The sequence below is a fragment of the Lobosporangium transversale genome (assembly GCF_002105155.1).
Source record: "Lobosporangium transversale strain NRRL 3116 chromosome Unknown BCR41scaffold_40, whole genome shotgun sequence".
NCBI classification, from domain to species: domain Eukaryota; kingdom Fungi; phylum Mortierellomycota; class Mortierellomycetes; order Mortierellales; family Mortierellaceae; genus Lobosporangium; species Lobosporangium transversale.
The window spans coordinates 104,073-117,062 of record NW_019029018.1 but is presented as its reverse complement, the minus strand read 5'-3'; the positions used below and the strand labels follow the sequence as shown (position 1 = coordinate 117,062).

At 42.8% G+C, this 12,990-nt stretch overlaps 4 protein-coding genes across 4 annotated transcripts; 3 read left to right on the top strand and 1 right to left on the bottom strand.

Moving 5' to 3' along the window:
- Positions 1-1,515: 1,515 nt before the first annotated feature.
- BCR41DRAFT_399541 (hypothetical protein) lies at positions 1,516-1,818 on the top strand (the record flags this gene model as incomplete). The annotated part of the gene is made up of 1 exon (XM_022029072.1): positions 1,516-1,818. One exon carries the CDS (start codon positions 1,516-1,518, stop codon positions 1,816-1,818), a length of 303 nt encoding a protein of 100 aa, XP_021878087.1.
- An 803-nt stretch (positions 1,819-2,621) lies between these two features.
- Positions 2,622-5,260, bottom strand: BCR41DRAFT_388794 (hypothetical protein). Its single transcript, XM_022028040.1, has 2 exons — positions 3,494-5,260; positions 2,622-3,338 (listed from the first exon to the last, which is right to left on the bottom strand). Exons 1-2 carry the CDS (start codon positions 5,250-5,252, stop codon positions 2,632-2,634), a joined length of 2,466 nt encoding a protein of 821 aa, XP_021878086.1. The 5' UTR covers positions 5,253-5,260; the 3' UTR covers positions 2,622-2,631.
- Positions 5,261-5,404: 144 nt separating this feature from the next.
- Positions 5,405-9,768, top strand: BCR41DRAFT_424686 (hypothetical protein). The gene is made up of 5 exons (XM_022030470.1): positions 5,405-6,000; positions 6,136-6,281; positions 6,463-6,669; positions 6,856-9,103; positions 9,241-9,768. The coding sequence occupies exons 1-5, from the start codon at positions 5,637-5,639 to the stop codon at positions 9,621-9,623; spliced, it is 3,348 nt and encodes a 1,115-aa protein (XP_021878085.1). The 5' UTR covers positions 5,405-5,636; the 3' UTR covers positions 9,624-9,768.
- Positions 9,769-10,672: 904 nt separating this feature from the next.
- On the top strand, positions 10,673-11,366 carry BCR41DRAFT_359965 (hypothetical protein). The gene has a single exon (XM_022025286.1). It carries the CDS (start codon positions 10,748-10,750, stop codon positions 11,339-11,341), a length of 594 nt encoding a protein of 197 aa, XP_021878084.1. The 5' UTR covers positions 10,673-10,747; the 3' UTR covers positions 11,342-11,366.
- The last annotated feature ends 1,624 nt before the right edge of the window (positions 11,367-12,990 follow it).

Genomic DNA, 12,990 nt, shown 5'->3' with positions numbered 1-12,990 from the left:
GGACAACTGGCTTTATGCTTATCTGCAAGAACAACTGGAGTAACAGGCTTCTAAAGTGCGAGGGTTAGGATCGATAAAGTGACTTTCAAGGTGGATTGATCATCGATAATAGATGTTTCCACTTTTTGAGAGGATGTTGTTTACTGCTAGCCATGAAAACAGCGGGAAAAAGAAAGAGTTATCCCCGGATCACTCCATAACCTGTAAACATTAGTCGTTAATCAGGCTCGATGGAGAATATACCAAGCAATGGTTACAAGATCATGTACACTTCGCCTCGAAGATATGACTTCAATGATCTCTTATGGGGGCTGTACTCTTTTTTGCATAACGCTTGCTCATCATATCTGGTGACCCGACTTTCCACTATCCAACATCCTTTCATCATGATTTCCTTATAGCGATTTTTTTTTTTTTTTTTTTTTTTTTACTGAAGTTCCGCCGCGTAAAAAATAATGAACGTGATAAAACGAAACTTTTTTTTACGTGTATCACGTACGCCGCAAAAAAAATCTGCAGAGCAAAAAGTAACGAACATTCCCGATCTCTCACATTCACTTCATTCTCTCATTCTCAACTTCATTCTCGTTCTTCAAGTAGCAAAAGTACCTTTCATCCCCCTTTGGTTATCAATACTCTGCCTCTCGAGTCTCCTCCCTAGATCACCCGCAGAGTATCAATGGATCACTCCTCCTAGAAACGAGTCAGGACCCCTTCCTCAATACTCCCTCGATTTTAATCCATTCTTGTCAAACGAACAGATCGAAGAGAAAAAAAAAGGGGGGGGGGGGGGAAAGGGCCAGCAAGGCCGATCATTCGCGACCTTCATAAAATGAGGTTTGTATTGGGACAAAGGGATCCGACAAAGCTTCTTAAACGATTCCAAGGAGAATGTCGCGTTCCGGACAGCCTACCTCAAGTGATTTCTTCTTAGACGAATCTTACTGCCACATCGACCATGCTGTAGCAAGACGTTGGGTGCAAAGTGGTGGTGGCAGTGTCATAAACGAAGCAGGAAGGAAACCAATTATGGTTATATTTACAGCATTCGTTGTTTATTATGGTGATTTCAACAACAATAAAAATAGTTGAAGGCAAATCCGTCAAGGATAGCGTGTATGCCTGGCCATCTAAAGGACCAAAAGCTCGATCAAAGAAAGCCCAAGAAAAAGAGGTGAGACTGTGGGCGGCCATGAAATTCTCAAGACTCCACCGTACCAGTGCGAACTTCAACCCATCGAGATTATCCGGGCCGTCGAGAGCTCAGAACCCAAACAAATGGCTCCTGCCTGGCAACAATAATAAAAACAACTTTTGTTCTTGAGTCTTAAGCTTATTGAGAACATCTCGCATAGCCCCGTGCGGGACTCACTATAGTCGAGGTGCCCGGCCTAGTCCATCCCTGAGCATGTAATTTAGCACAACCAAAAGCCCCCCCCCTGCAAATTCCACAAGCAAGACACAGCCTCTTGATGCTGGGATAATAGCTGTATTCAAAATGAATTACAGAGCAGGATGTTTACAAGAAACCTTCTACAAGCGCCAGACCGTAAGTCTTCACTTGAAGAAATGAATGGAGATGATGATTGCCTTGCCGAAGACGTTGTAGAGTCAGATCCCAGTATCGATCTTCAGGACCCATACATCCTCATGGATACTGCAGCCCTGTTAAGGCACCTTGGCCATGAGGATGAAAGGCAAAGAATGGAGATTATATACGACTCTACGAACGATAAGGACAGGGACTGCATCAATGAAGGCTATTTCAAGCGGCGTCGACGATGGCATGAAGATGAAAGAAAGAAGTTATGGGGTTAGCGTTTCAGTTGATAAAGGATGATCAAAGGATCTGTGAGAGATACCACACGATCATCACATTCCGCCCATATTTTCCAGACAATTTCCATATACATTTCAAGAACAGCCCTTTCAATAAAATTCTCCGCTCACCTTGTTCAATCGAAGTCCCCCAAAACTCTTACACCACCATTGTCGCCCTTCCCTCAGGCGTTATCCTGGTCAATTAGTGTCAGTACCAGAATTACCATTTAATGATCGCCGGTTTCTCTTTGGTACCCTTCCGAAGCGGTACCCTGCGAACCCTTGGAGTTAGTCTTAATTCTCGGCTCGAAGAGTCAGACGAAGGTGATATGAAAAGCATTCTTGTTATTATCCAAATGGTGGGAATTGCAGAAGGATAGCAATTTATGGCGGTAGACACGCTCTAATATGAGAAAGAGATTTGAGGTAAACACAGCTTTCTCGCTTGTATCCTTGCTTTAAGACATCTGCAGGCTACGATCATGGCTTTCGTGGCACTCAAGAAGCGAATAGAGAACACCAGTCAATAAATAGAAAATATCGAAAATATAAAAATATGCATAAATCTGGTGTTTATATATGTCCAGTGAGAATAGGAGCCGATAGGCTGAAGTTATTGGAACGGCGACTGTTTGGTTCTCCAAATCTGTCTTGATTTAGCGGAATTGGTTAGTATTCCTTGAATAGCAGCCATCCAAAAAGACTACTTAGAATGGACAGGATTCACGATGATTTAAAATACCACTCACATGGTACAGACGACATCTTAGAGAATGATTAGTATTTTTATTATTTTACATCCCTAATCTTTCATTCGTTCTCGTCTGCAGAAATTATAGGCTCCGATGAATCCTTCTTGGGTAGAGGCATAAAGACCTTTTGTTTCTGTCGAATGCCTCCAGCAGATTTGTCTACAGGATTGGCTGCCAGATCCGGTAAGAGACACATATCCCGGATCATGGCTCCCTGGCCATTGGGTGTCCAGATCTTTAGCTTCACAGCCTGATCCTTGCCTTGGAATTTACCAGAGATCATGACCCAGCCAATGCCAGAAAAGACTATATCACAGATCCCGCGTTGTCCCCACAGCTGACGCGTCGCATTCTCAACTTCTCGAGCGGTCATCCTCTCCGGATCTATCTGTGTACTGTTCTGGTTAATGATCACTATATCCTTTTCAGAGATTGGTTTTAATCCAGGAAATGCTAATAGACGTTCTACACTCCCAAATGGGGGCTGCAAAGCCGTCAACTCGCCCTGTGATGTCTTTTGTAGGAATTTATCCGCAGAAGCGATTGAAGTCTTGTGGAGAGGTAGTGTAGTGAATACTGTAATCTTGGGCATAGGATTGGATCCTCGTTGGCGAGGTGCTGTATCCCCTTGGACAGATGACATGTCTTCGGATCCTGAAGGAGGATCATTCACATTCTGGGTAGCATATGTGTTAGATTCCCCTGCTGGGTTTCCAATGGAGATACAGTCTATTCTGACAAGTCCTCCTAAAAAGAACGACTTTCCTATTGTTTCAGAAACAACAACAACAACAACAACAACAACAACAACAACAACAACAGCAACAGCAACAGCAGCAGGATAACATATATCAGTATCCAGGTCCATTGATCATAAACGCAACTGTCTGCAATTCTCACTTTGACTAACGGGCTCTTACCTTCCTCAAGCATAAAGCTCATTGGCTTTAGCATCTTCTTTGGCAAAGTCACTTTGAGCTCATCCAGTGTCAGCCAACTAGTCAATTGACCTCTGCTAGCTCGAATACCGGGTGTATCCATTAGCCACTTGGTCTGAACTTCTTTAAATGTTGCTCCCATGAACCTCGACAGAACTCTCAGCGGCACTTTGATCCGCTCCATGGTTGTTCCGGGAACATTCGAAACTGTGGTCTGGTACTTGACTAGTCTTTCTTGACCTCTGCCTTTATACAGTGTCTCATATTTGTCTATATCGGAATTGATAGTATTCATCCCTGTCATGGCCGCCCATTCTTTATCCTCAGCATTATCAAAGTCTTCCTCCTCTCCTAAAAGAATACGTAGTTTCCTTTGGCGTTCTTGTTGTTCATCACCATACTTTTGCTGATGAACCTGCTGCTCATTGGGTCTCCATCGACCACTTTCCTTCAGGAACGCATTCAGGAGCTGACTCTTGCCTACGTTTTCTGCTCCTACCATGACCACATTACCCTTGCCGGATTTATGCCATGCAGTACCAATGCTCTTCAAAAGCAACCTGATTTCATCTCCACTTGGATTCTTTGCACTGACCAGATGGATGGCCCGGATGTTCTCCGCCAGATCATGTTTTTCGAGATAGTCCTGCAGAACCCGGATGACCTGATGTTTTTGAGTACCCAGGGGCATGACGTCGAATTTGTTGCCTACGATGATGATGGGTGTGACAGGGTATTCCTTTTTGGTGTCAGCCGGGGAAGTTCTGCCACTTTTTTTCCGATGCTTAACTTTTAGTAGCTCCTGAATGATGGGCTGAGGAAGTGAAAGTGGGAAATCGATCAGATCTACAACCAGGACAACAGTCGCAGTTTTGGATTGTGCTAATGTTTCGAGATACTTTGGTACGGGTGCTGGAGGAGAAGGAAAATAGATCGAGGGTAATACTGAAGAATCAGCCAGGGGCGAACTATGATGGGATAGCGAATGACAGCGATGACAGACTATCCTTGAAGGAGCACCAGTCCGTGCAACTGCTGGTTTCATATCAAGTAGTGATGACTCCTCGTCCGGATTAGTGTTTGTTCCTGCACTGCTCTTCTCAGGGGTGCTTGTAACGATACCCATCTCTTCAAGGATCTTCGGATCTAGAACTTTGAGATATTGTTCAAATTGAGCATGGGACATGGAGGTTGCATTCGGATCAATGTCTGGTTTATCGGCTTTTGAGGGGGCTGTTGACTTGGGCGGTGCCTTATTCGTAGATCGTGTCTGCTCTGAAGCTACTCCTGTCAAATAGCCCGCCTCCTGAGGACGATCAGTCTGAAAGGGTGAGCCACATCCAGGACAAGGCTTGCCGATCAAATCCTTTGTGGAGTGATGGTGATGCTCTACTGATTCATTAGTAATATCCAATGCTGAGGAGCTTAGAAAACATGAAGGGTTGCTGGGTTTTGACAAAAGTAAACGTGAGTTATATAGTTTGGGAACAGAAGGTGATATTGAAGAGCATAATGGGGTTGTCTGAAACCGTGTAGATCGGGAACTTGAGGTCCGATATGGTACTTTTGTTACTATTGTTGTTGTTGTTGTTGTTGTCGTATGAAGGTGGCATGAAGAACTGAAGGCATGGTGTGACTGAATGAGCCGCATGAGCGGCAGGGGACGTTTCATGTGAACGAGACATCCTCCTCTTGTCCTTGCTCCAGAAGCTCTAGAAGTTGAACACAAGAAGGGGATCATTGCTCAATGATGTTTAAGAACATTTAAACAATAAACAATGTTGTCAGGGCAGGGACCCCAAAAAGAGAACAGGCCAGACAGTCACAATTGTTTTTTTTTTTTTTTTTTTTGCTGCGGACAGACCTGCGGACCGCAGTCTCTTTTTTTCTCTCCACAGTTTTCCCACCTTGCATTACCTGCATTGTCAATAAAAACTCCAATGGTTCCATTGTTCTATTGTTGACATTCATTTTCAATAAATACTCTATATTATATATTTCATTTTCACAAAGAAGAAAAGAAAAAATACATTCTCTGAACCTTTCTTTCCCACTCTTCTCTTTTTCTTATTTTCTTACTGCTCTGAATTTCTCATTTCAAATTTAAAAATAAAATTAAATAAAAATGCCTTCAATCCCAGAGTCAGACCTCATTCGGCTACAAGCCAACCAGGACCATGTCCGCAACATCTGTATCCTTGCCCATGTCGACCACGGCAAAACGACTCTTTCAGACTCCCTCCTTGCCTCCAATGGCATTATCTCCTCAAAGCTCGCAGGCAAAATCCGATATCTGGACTCGAGAGAGGATGAACAGGAGCGCGGTATCACAATGGAATCCAGTGCGATCTCACTCTATTTCAAAATCATGCGACGTGTTGCCTCTGCTACCTCCACCTCCACCTCCACAGTGACGGATCAGAGCAATACTCCAACGTCTCCTGAACCCTCTGTCCAATCCGAGTCTGCCCAATCGCCAGCAACAGAAGGTAGCTTTTTTTTTTTTTTTTTTTTTTTTTTGATAATCTTGAAAAGAAGCGCGTGTTTTTTTTTTGCTTATCTTTATTTTTTTTCCCCCCCTTGCTCACCTTTTAACCAATATCATGTCTTCATGTATTTATTAGCCAAGAAGAACGTCTCGGAGGAATATCTTATCAATCTCATTGATTCACCAGGTCATGTCGATTTCTCAGGAGAGGTCTCAACAGCATCGAGATTATGTGATGGAGCATTGGTGCTTGTTGACGCTGTCGAAGGAGTGTGTACTCAGGTAGGGTATATATATATATATATATATATATATATGCATTTGGCAAGAAGCTTATGGAATGAACGCGTAACAAGGAACTTTTTTTTTTTTTCTTTTTCTTTTTTCTTTTTGTATTAAGCAAGTATTACAAACGTTGATCTAATTTTTATTTTTTATTTTTAAAAAACAACTTTTTAATTAGACACACACCGTACTACGTCAGGCTTGGAAAGAATCTGTTCGTCCAGTCTTGGTGATTAATAAGATTGATCGTCTGATCACAGAATTGCAGTTTACTCCATTGGAAGCATACATTCATTTGAATAAGATTCTTGAACAGGTCAATGCGGTCATGGGAACTTTCTTCTCTGAGAATGTACTGGAAGAAGATTATAGGAAAAAGGCAGAGGTAAGGATACATTTGTTATAAAGGCCATGATATTTTAAGACAGTATATATATTTATAGATGACGATTATGTAATCATGTCAAAAAAAAAAAAAAAAAATCGCGTCGCGTGCGCGATATCCATTATGTTACATTACCTTTTTATACTTATTATTTATTTATTTCCTTTACTGGATATTTCTAAATAGAAAAAAAAGCAGCAAGGAAATGATGAATCAACATCGAGTGGTCTTGAAGACACATTTTCGGATTGGCATGTTGAAACTCAGGACGATTCACACATTTACTTTCATCCTTCTCAGGGCAACGTCATCTTTGCTTCTGCCATCGATGGATGGGCTTTCAGAGTGGATCAGTTTGCAGCGATCTATGCTCAGAAACTTGGGATGAAGGAAGCTGTCCTTCGAAAGTGCCTTTGGGGAGATTTTTATCTGGATCCAAAGACCAAGCGTGTCATCGGATACAAGGGCCTGAAAGGCCGGGCATTGAAACCTCTGGCGGTCCAAATGGTTCTCGAAAACGTTTGGAAGGTCTATGAGGTCGTTGTCATCTCACCAGACAAGGACATGACGGAAAAGGTCGTAAAGTCACTCAATCTGAAGGTTTTGCCCAGAGATTTGAAATCAAGGGATACACGGGCTGTTTTGATCACCATCTTTTCACAATGGCTCCCACTTTCGACATGTGTTTTGTTGGCTGTTGTTGAACAACTTCCTTCACCACCAGTAGCACAAAAGATTCGAATGCCAAAGCTATTGCATCCATTCGAGGCACAACCACCGGAACCAGTGGAGGAGTGGGAGCGAGGCATGGTGAACTGTGATGCCTCTAGTGGTGTAGTCGCGTATGTCAGTAAGATGGTCAGTGTTCCCTTGGAGGTCTTGCCCAAGAACAAGCGCAAGGCCCTGACAGCTGAGGAAATGCGACAGCGTGGAAGGGTCCAAAGAGAACAACTTATTGCAAGCGCCAAAGCCGCTGAGGTCGGAGAGGCTGGTGTGCATGTGAATGTGGCCGACATCATTGCCAACAGAGCCCAGGCAGAGGCAGAGGAGAAGGCAGCGGCGGATGAACTGGAAGGGAAAGAGACTTTGATTGGATTTGCTCGAATCTATTCTGGTACTGTTCGTGTTGGACAAAAGCTAAAGGTCCTCGGACCAAAGTATGATCCCGCACAGCCAACACTTCATTGCAGTGAGGTGACTGTTGATAACTTGTTTATGATCATGGGTCGAGACTTGATTGGGTTGGAGGAAGTGCCTGCCGGTAATGTGTTTGGTATTGGAGGGCTGGAGGGACATGTTTTGAAGTATGGAACTCTTTGGAGTGCAGAGTGGGAGGGCGGGCAAAATCTGGTCAGGAAAGGACTCGAGGCTGCACCGATTGTTCGTGTGGCCTTGGAACCCGAGAATCCTTCACAGATGGCGGAGCTTATCAAGGGATTGCAATTGCTTAATCAGGCTGACCCTTCAGTTCAGGTGTTGACCCAAGAGACAGGAGAACACGTTATTCTGACCTCGGGTGAGGTACATCTCCAGAGATGCATGGCAGATTTGAGAGAACGTTTTGCGAGGATCGAGATCTCTATGAGTGAACCCATTGTACCCTTCCGTGAGACTGCTGTGGATGCGCCAGCTCAATTGGTAACATCCAACGCCATGTCAGCGAACGAAGCCTACCAGGCTCGCGAACAAGGCGAAAAGTTGATTGCGAAGAGTGAGACAGGGTCACGAGGAACCATTGTTGCTTTGACACCGAACAGACATGTGCGCCTAGCGGTTAGAGCAATCCCTATTCCTGCTGAACTTCGACAGTATCTTGTTGAGCATGGTGATCAGATTCAACGCTATATCGAAAGCTCTTTGAATAGCAGCGGCAACAGAGGACCTGGATCACCACTGACTGTTCGTCTGACGCCTGAGGAGGAAGCTCAGGAGAGAGAGAAGCTGATGACAGAACTTAAGCCATTGTTTGCTAAAGCTGGAGAAGAATGGAGAGGAAAAGAGAAGGACATCTTGGCATTTGGACCACGTCGTGTTGGACCTAATCTTTTGATCAACAATCTCGGCATCGATTTCACTCGTAACAAGGCTAGTAACAACAGTAGCAGTAGCAGCGACAGTAATAACGGTCAGAATGAGGAGGAGGAGAACACGATATCTATTCAAGACATGGCAGAGTCTGTGCAGACTGGTTTCCAGATTGCGACCAATGCTGGACCATTGTGCAGTGAGCCCATGCTTGGCATGGCCTTTTTCTTGAGGGAGATTGAGATTATGGAGGATACACAGGAGAGTACAGGTAACGAGGGTCGATCCAGGATGGCAGTAACGAGTGGTCAAGTCATCACGACGATGAGGGATGCTTGTAGGTTAGGCTTTTTGGAATGGAGTCCTCGCCTGATGTTGGCGATGTATTCTTGTGATATTCAGGCAACAGGTAAGAAGGAAAAAAAAAAAAAAAAAAAAAAAAGATTGCGTCCATCTTGTTTAAGACTCTGAGCAATTCTTTCCTAATTCAGATTAATGACCCTTTTTTTTTTTTTTTCTTTTTCTTATTGTTTATGTTATTAATAGCTGATGTTTTAGGTAAAGTGTATGCTGTGATTGCGCGTCGCAAAGGCAAGATCCTACACGAAGAGATGAAGGAGGGAACGCCGTTCTTTACGATCCAGGCACTTTTGCCCGTGGTTGAATCGTTTGGGTTCGCAGATGATATCCGCAAGAGGACATCTGGGGCAGCATCGCCTCAGTTGATCTTTTCGCACTTTGAGGTTCTGGATATGGACCCGTTCTGGGTACCGAACACAATTGAGGAGTTGGAGGATCTGGGGGAGAAGGCGGACCGCGAGAATGTGGCCAAGAAATATATGGATGCAGTTCGAAAACGCAAGGGACTGTTTGTAGAACAGAAAATTGTTGAACACGCAGAGAAGCAGCGGACACTTCGAAAGAACTAATGCATGCACATACACACAAACAAGCACATTTTTATATACATACACATCCATATACACATTTATACACAAACACACATTTATAAAAAAAAATAACAAAAATAAAACAGCAAACAATTAGACTAGACTAGACTAATAATAAAAATACGCTTCTACATCATATTTGTGTGTCTGCATAAGGGAAAGGGAGGTAGGGGGGGGGGAGGAGAGAAAATAGCAACGGGCAGTCAAGCTTTATACCATTGACCTAGGGATGCCAGGACCAAACTAAAAACTAGAGTAGGGTCAATGTATAGTTCTAATGACGTGCACATCTTGAAAGTACTGTAAATATTTATATACATATATATTATATATATACTGGACAAGTTACCCAGGAATGGCGCATGGCTATCAAAACAATGAGCAAGGGCGTTTGCAAGGGCGGAGACAAGGGAAAGTTGGTTTGCATATTACATTTTATATATATACATATTACCCAATGCCCAAAGCCCATTACCCAAAGCCCATTGCCCATAGCCCCAGTACCGATTGCTAATTGAGAAAGTAGAAAAGTAAAATTAAAAGGTAAAGAGAAAGATAAGATGGCTCTGTGCTTGTTGATATATAAATTCCTCTTTACCCTGCTTTTCTCAATTCGTTCAGTTCTTGTCTTTGAACAAAGTGCTCTCTGCCAATGAGAAGGGCTCTTATAAATTGATGCAATGCTCCGACTGCGACCTTCCAAGCAAAGACAGAAAAGAGATTATGTAGAGGGAAAAGAGAGCGTGCGTTTAAAAATGTAAATTTGGAGTCTTCTCTGATGAGCCTACCAAAGTAAGTCAGTAAACCTTTATAGTTTTTTTTTTTGCATGGGCAAAAGAGTAAAAAGAGCATTTGAAAGTTCAACTAAAAGATGACAGCCCATTCACCCATTCAACTCTTCTAAAAAGTCTAGTCGCGAAAGAAAAAAAGTATTTATTATCCACCACCCTTTCCCATTTTCTTTCTTTTCTTTTTTCTTTTTTTCCTTATCTCAATCTGATCCCTCCACAGCTACCCCTGTAGAACACTTTTTTTTTTTTTCCATTCCTTCAACTCTCTCTCACCTCGTTCGAAAAACTTCAAACCCCCTCTACATTCTCACCATGAAGTCCGCTTTTATCGCCATTGCTGCCTCTGCCCTTGCCTCCGTTGCCTCGGCTCAAGTTCTCTCCTTCGGATACCCCATCGGTGCCAGCGTTTGGGATCTTTCCAAGCCTAACTCTCTCTATGTTCAGTGGACCAATGACTGCAAGAGCTTGAACAAGACCACTTTTGACATCAACTTGAACATGCAGCGCCCTGATGGCGTTCAGGATAAGGTCCCTGGTGTCACTGCCCCCATCGGTACCCTTGACTGCAAGAGCAAGGGCAGGTCCACCGTCACGATCCCTGACACCGTTGCCTCCGGCAGCTTGTACTCCATCTATGTCAGCCACGGTGATGATGGACAGTCTTACTCTGCTCTCTTCACCATCAACAACCCCAAGGTCCCAAGCACGCCTGCTTCCACCAGCAAGGCTGCCACCACCACCGGTGGTGCTTCCGCCACCCCTACCAAGGCAAACCCCACCACCGCCGCCGCCACAAAGCCCTCTAGCAGTCCCACTCCCTCTGACAAGCCCAGCAGTGCTGGTGCCTTGAAGGTTGGCTCAACCGCTGCCTTGGTCATTGTTGCCGCTGCTGGTTTGATGCTCTAAAGGAGAGAACAAAAACAAAACAAAACAAAACATTAAAAAGTAGAATGCGATTATAATAATAAAACCTAATATATAATTTCGTAATGGAGAAAGAAAACGCCTTTTTACTGTCTTTTTTTTGCCTTTTGTTCTCTTTTGTTCTCTTTTTTTTTTTTTTTTTTTTTTTTTTAATTTTTTATGAATAATATCCGACTTTTTAACAATGCGTACAAATGTAATTTGCTTACTACGCTTTATTTATTAGATACGCCTATATACGCTTATTACGCTTGCAACAACAAAATAGCAATGAGAGAATAATCATGACAACAACAACAACAACAACAATAACAACAACAATACTTGGAGTCGTTTTAACGGTCGAAGGAAGGGGAGAGAGGGCCCGCTTTTTTTTTTTTGGAGTACAAGAAAATGTGGGCTCACAACATTTTCCATTTCCACAAAGAATGTGTCTTGTCTAATCCTTTTTTGTTCCACTATTCCACTTGATGTCCCCATTGGTTTTAATGGAAATCACATTCGCGCGTGTAAAGAAAAAAATTATAAAAGTTGGGCTCACATTTTTTTTTTTTTTTTTTTTTTTTTTAAAAAAATCCCTCGGTTAGATGGATAGCTATTAATAAAACAAAAAAGGGTATGCCCATGCAGAAGATCAAGAAGGGGGGTGGAAAAAAAGGGAAAACCCTTTCATCGGTCCTTTTGGAAAAAAAAAAGATACATATCCTTCTGCAGATAACATATACCAGACCTGAAGGTCTGTGAGTTTAAGATACATGTGCATGTGTATGTCTATACTCAATCTTTTGGACCCTTGTTTGTATCCCACGAGTCTTTTTTTTTCTATTAACGGGAAGGAAGGAGAGAAAGAAAACAATGAGTGTTATAAATATAGTAAGTAAAAAAAATAGTTATAAATAAATAAAAGATTACCCTCCTCTCCCTTCTCCCTCTTCTTATCCGTTGAAAGAAAGAAAGAAAGAAAAAAAAAAACCTGTCCATGTTTGATACTGCATACATCTAGGAATATGTATATACCTTGTCTGATCCCGTCGTTTGTGCAAATACGCAAAAAGAAATAAAAGAAAAACGTCATCTCATGTCAAAAAAAGGAAACTATCACATCCAGTTTCAAGTTAATAAGTTCGCTGGGTCAAATGTCTTTTTAAAAAACTGGTGGTATACACATATAAATATCATTTCTCGCGGAGGTAATGAAGGAGAAAGTGCCCTTTGTTATCTGATTCAATTGAAGTTTGTGCGTCAGGAATAGTGCACAGATCTCGGTCCCTCTTGTGTTGATCTTGTTTCAAGTTAAAACAAAAAAGACACCTTTAACAAGTATACATATAACAATAACTGGAGTCACTTTTTACTAATAGCTCACTCTTAGACGACGATATTCACGATGACACAGAGGAGCCTGGACTTGCAACCCATGGCTGTGTTGTGCAGTCTACTCTCAAGAAGCGGGTCAAAATGGCTCGCTTCTTGAAGGGCAAACTGTAGACAACTCGAATCAAACGGGAAACCATAGCACAAGCATTTTCCTCCAGAGGAAATCAACAAACTTTATCTTGGTGACCACTCTACAATCATGCAGACACCAATCCCCTTTGCCACGGCTATAATAAATCCCTAGGAAAGACACT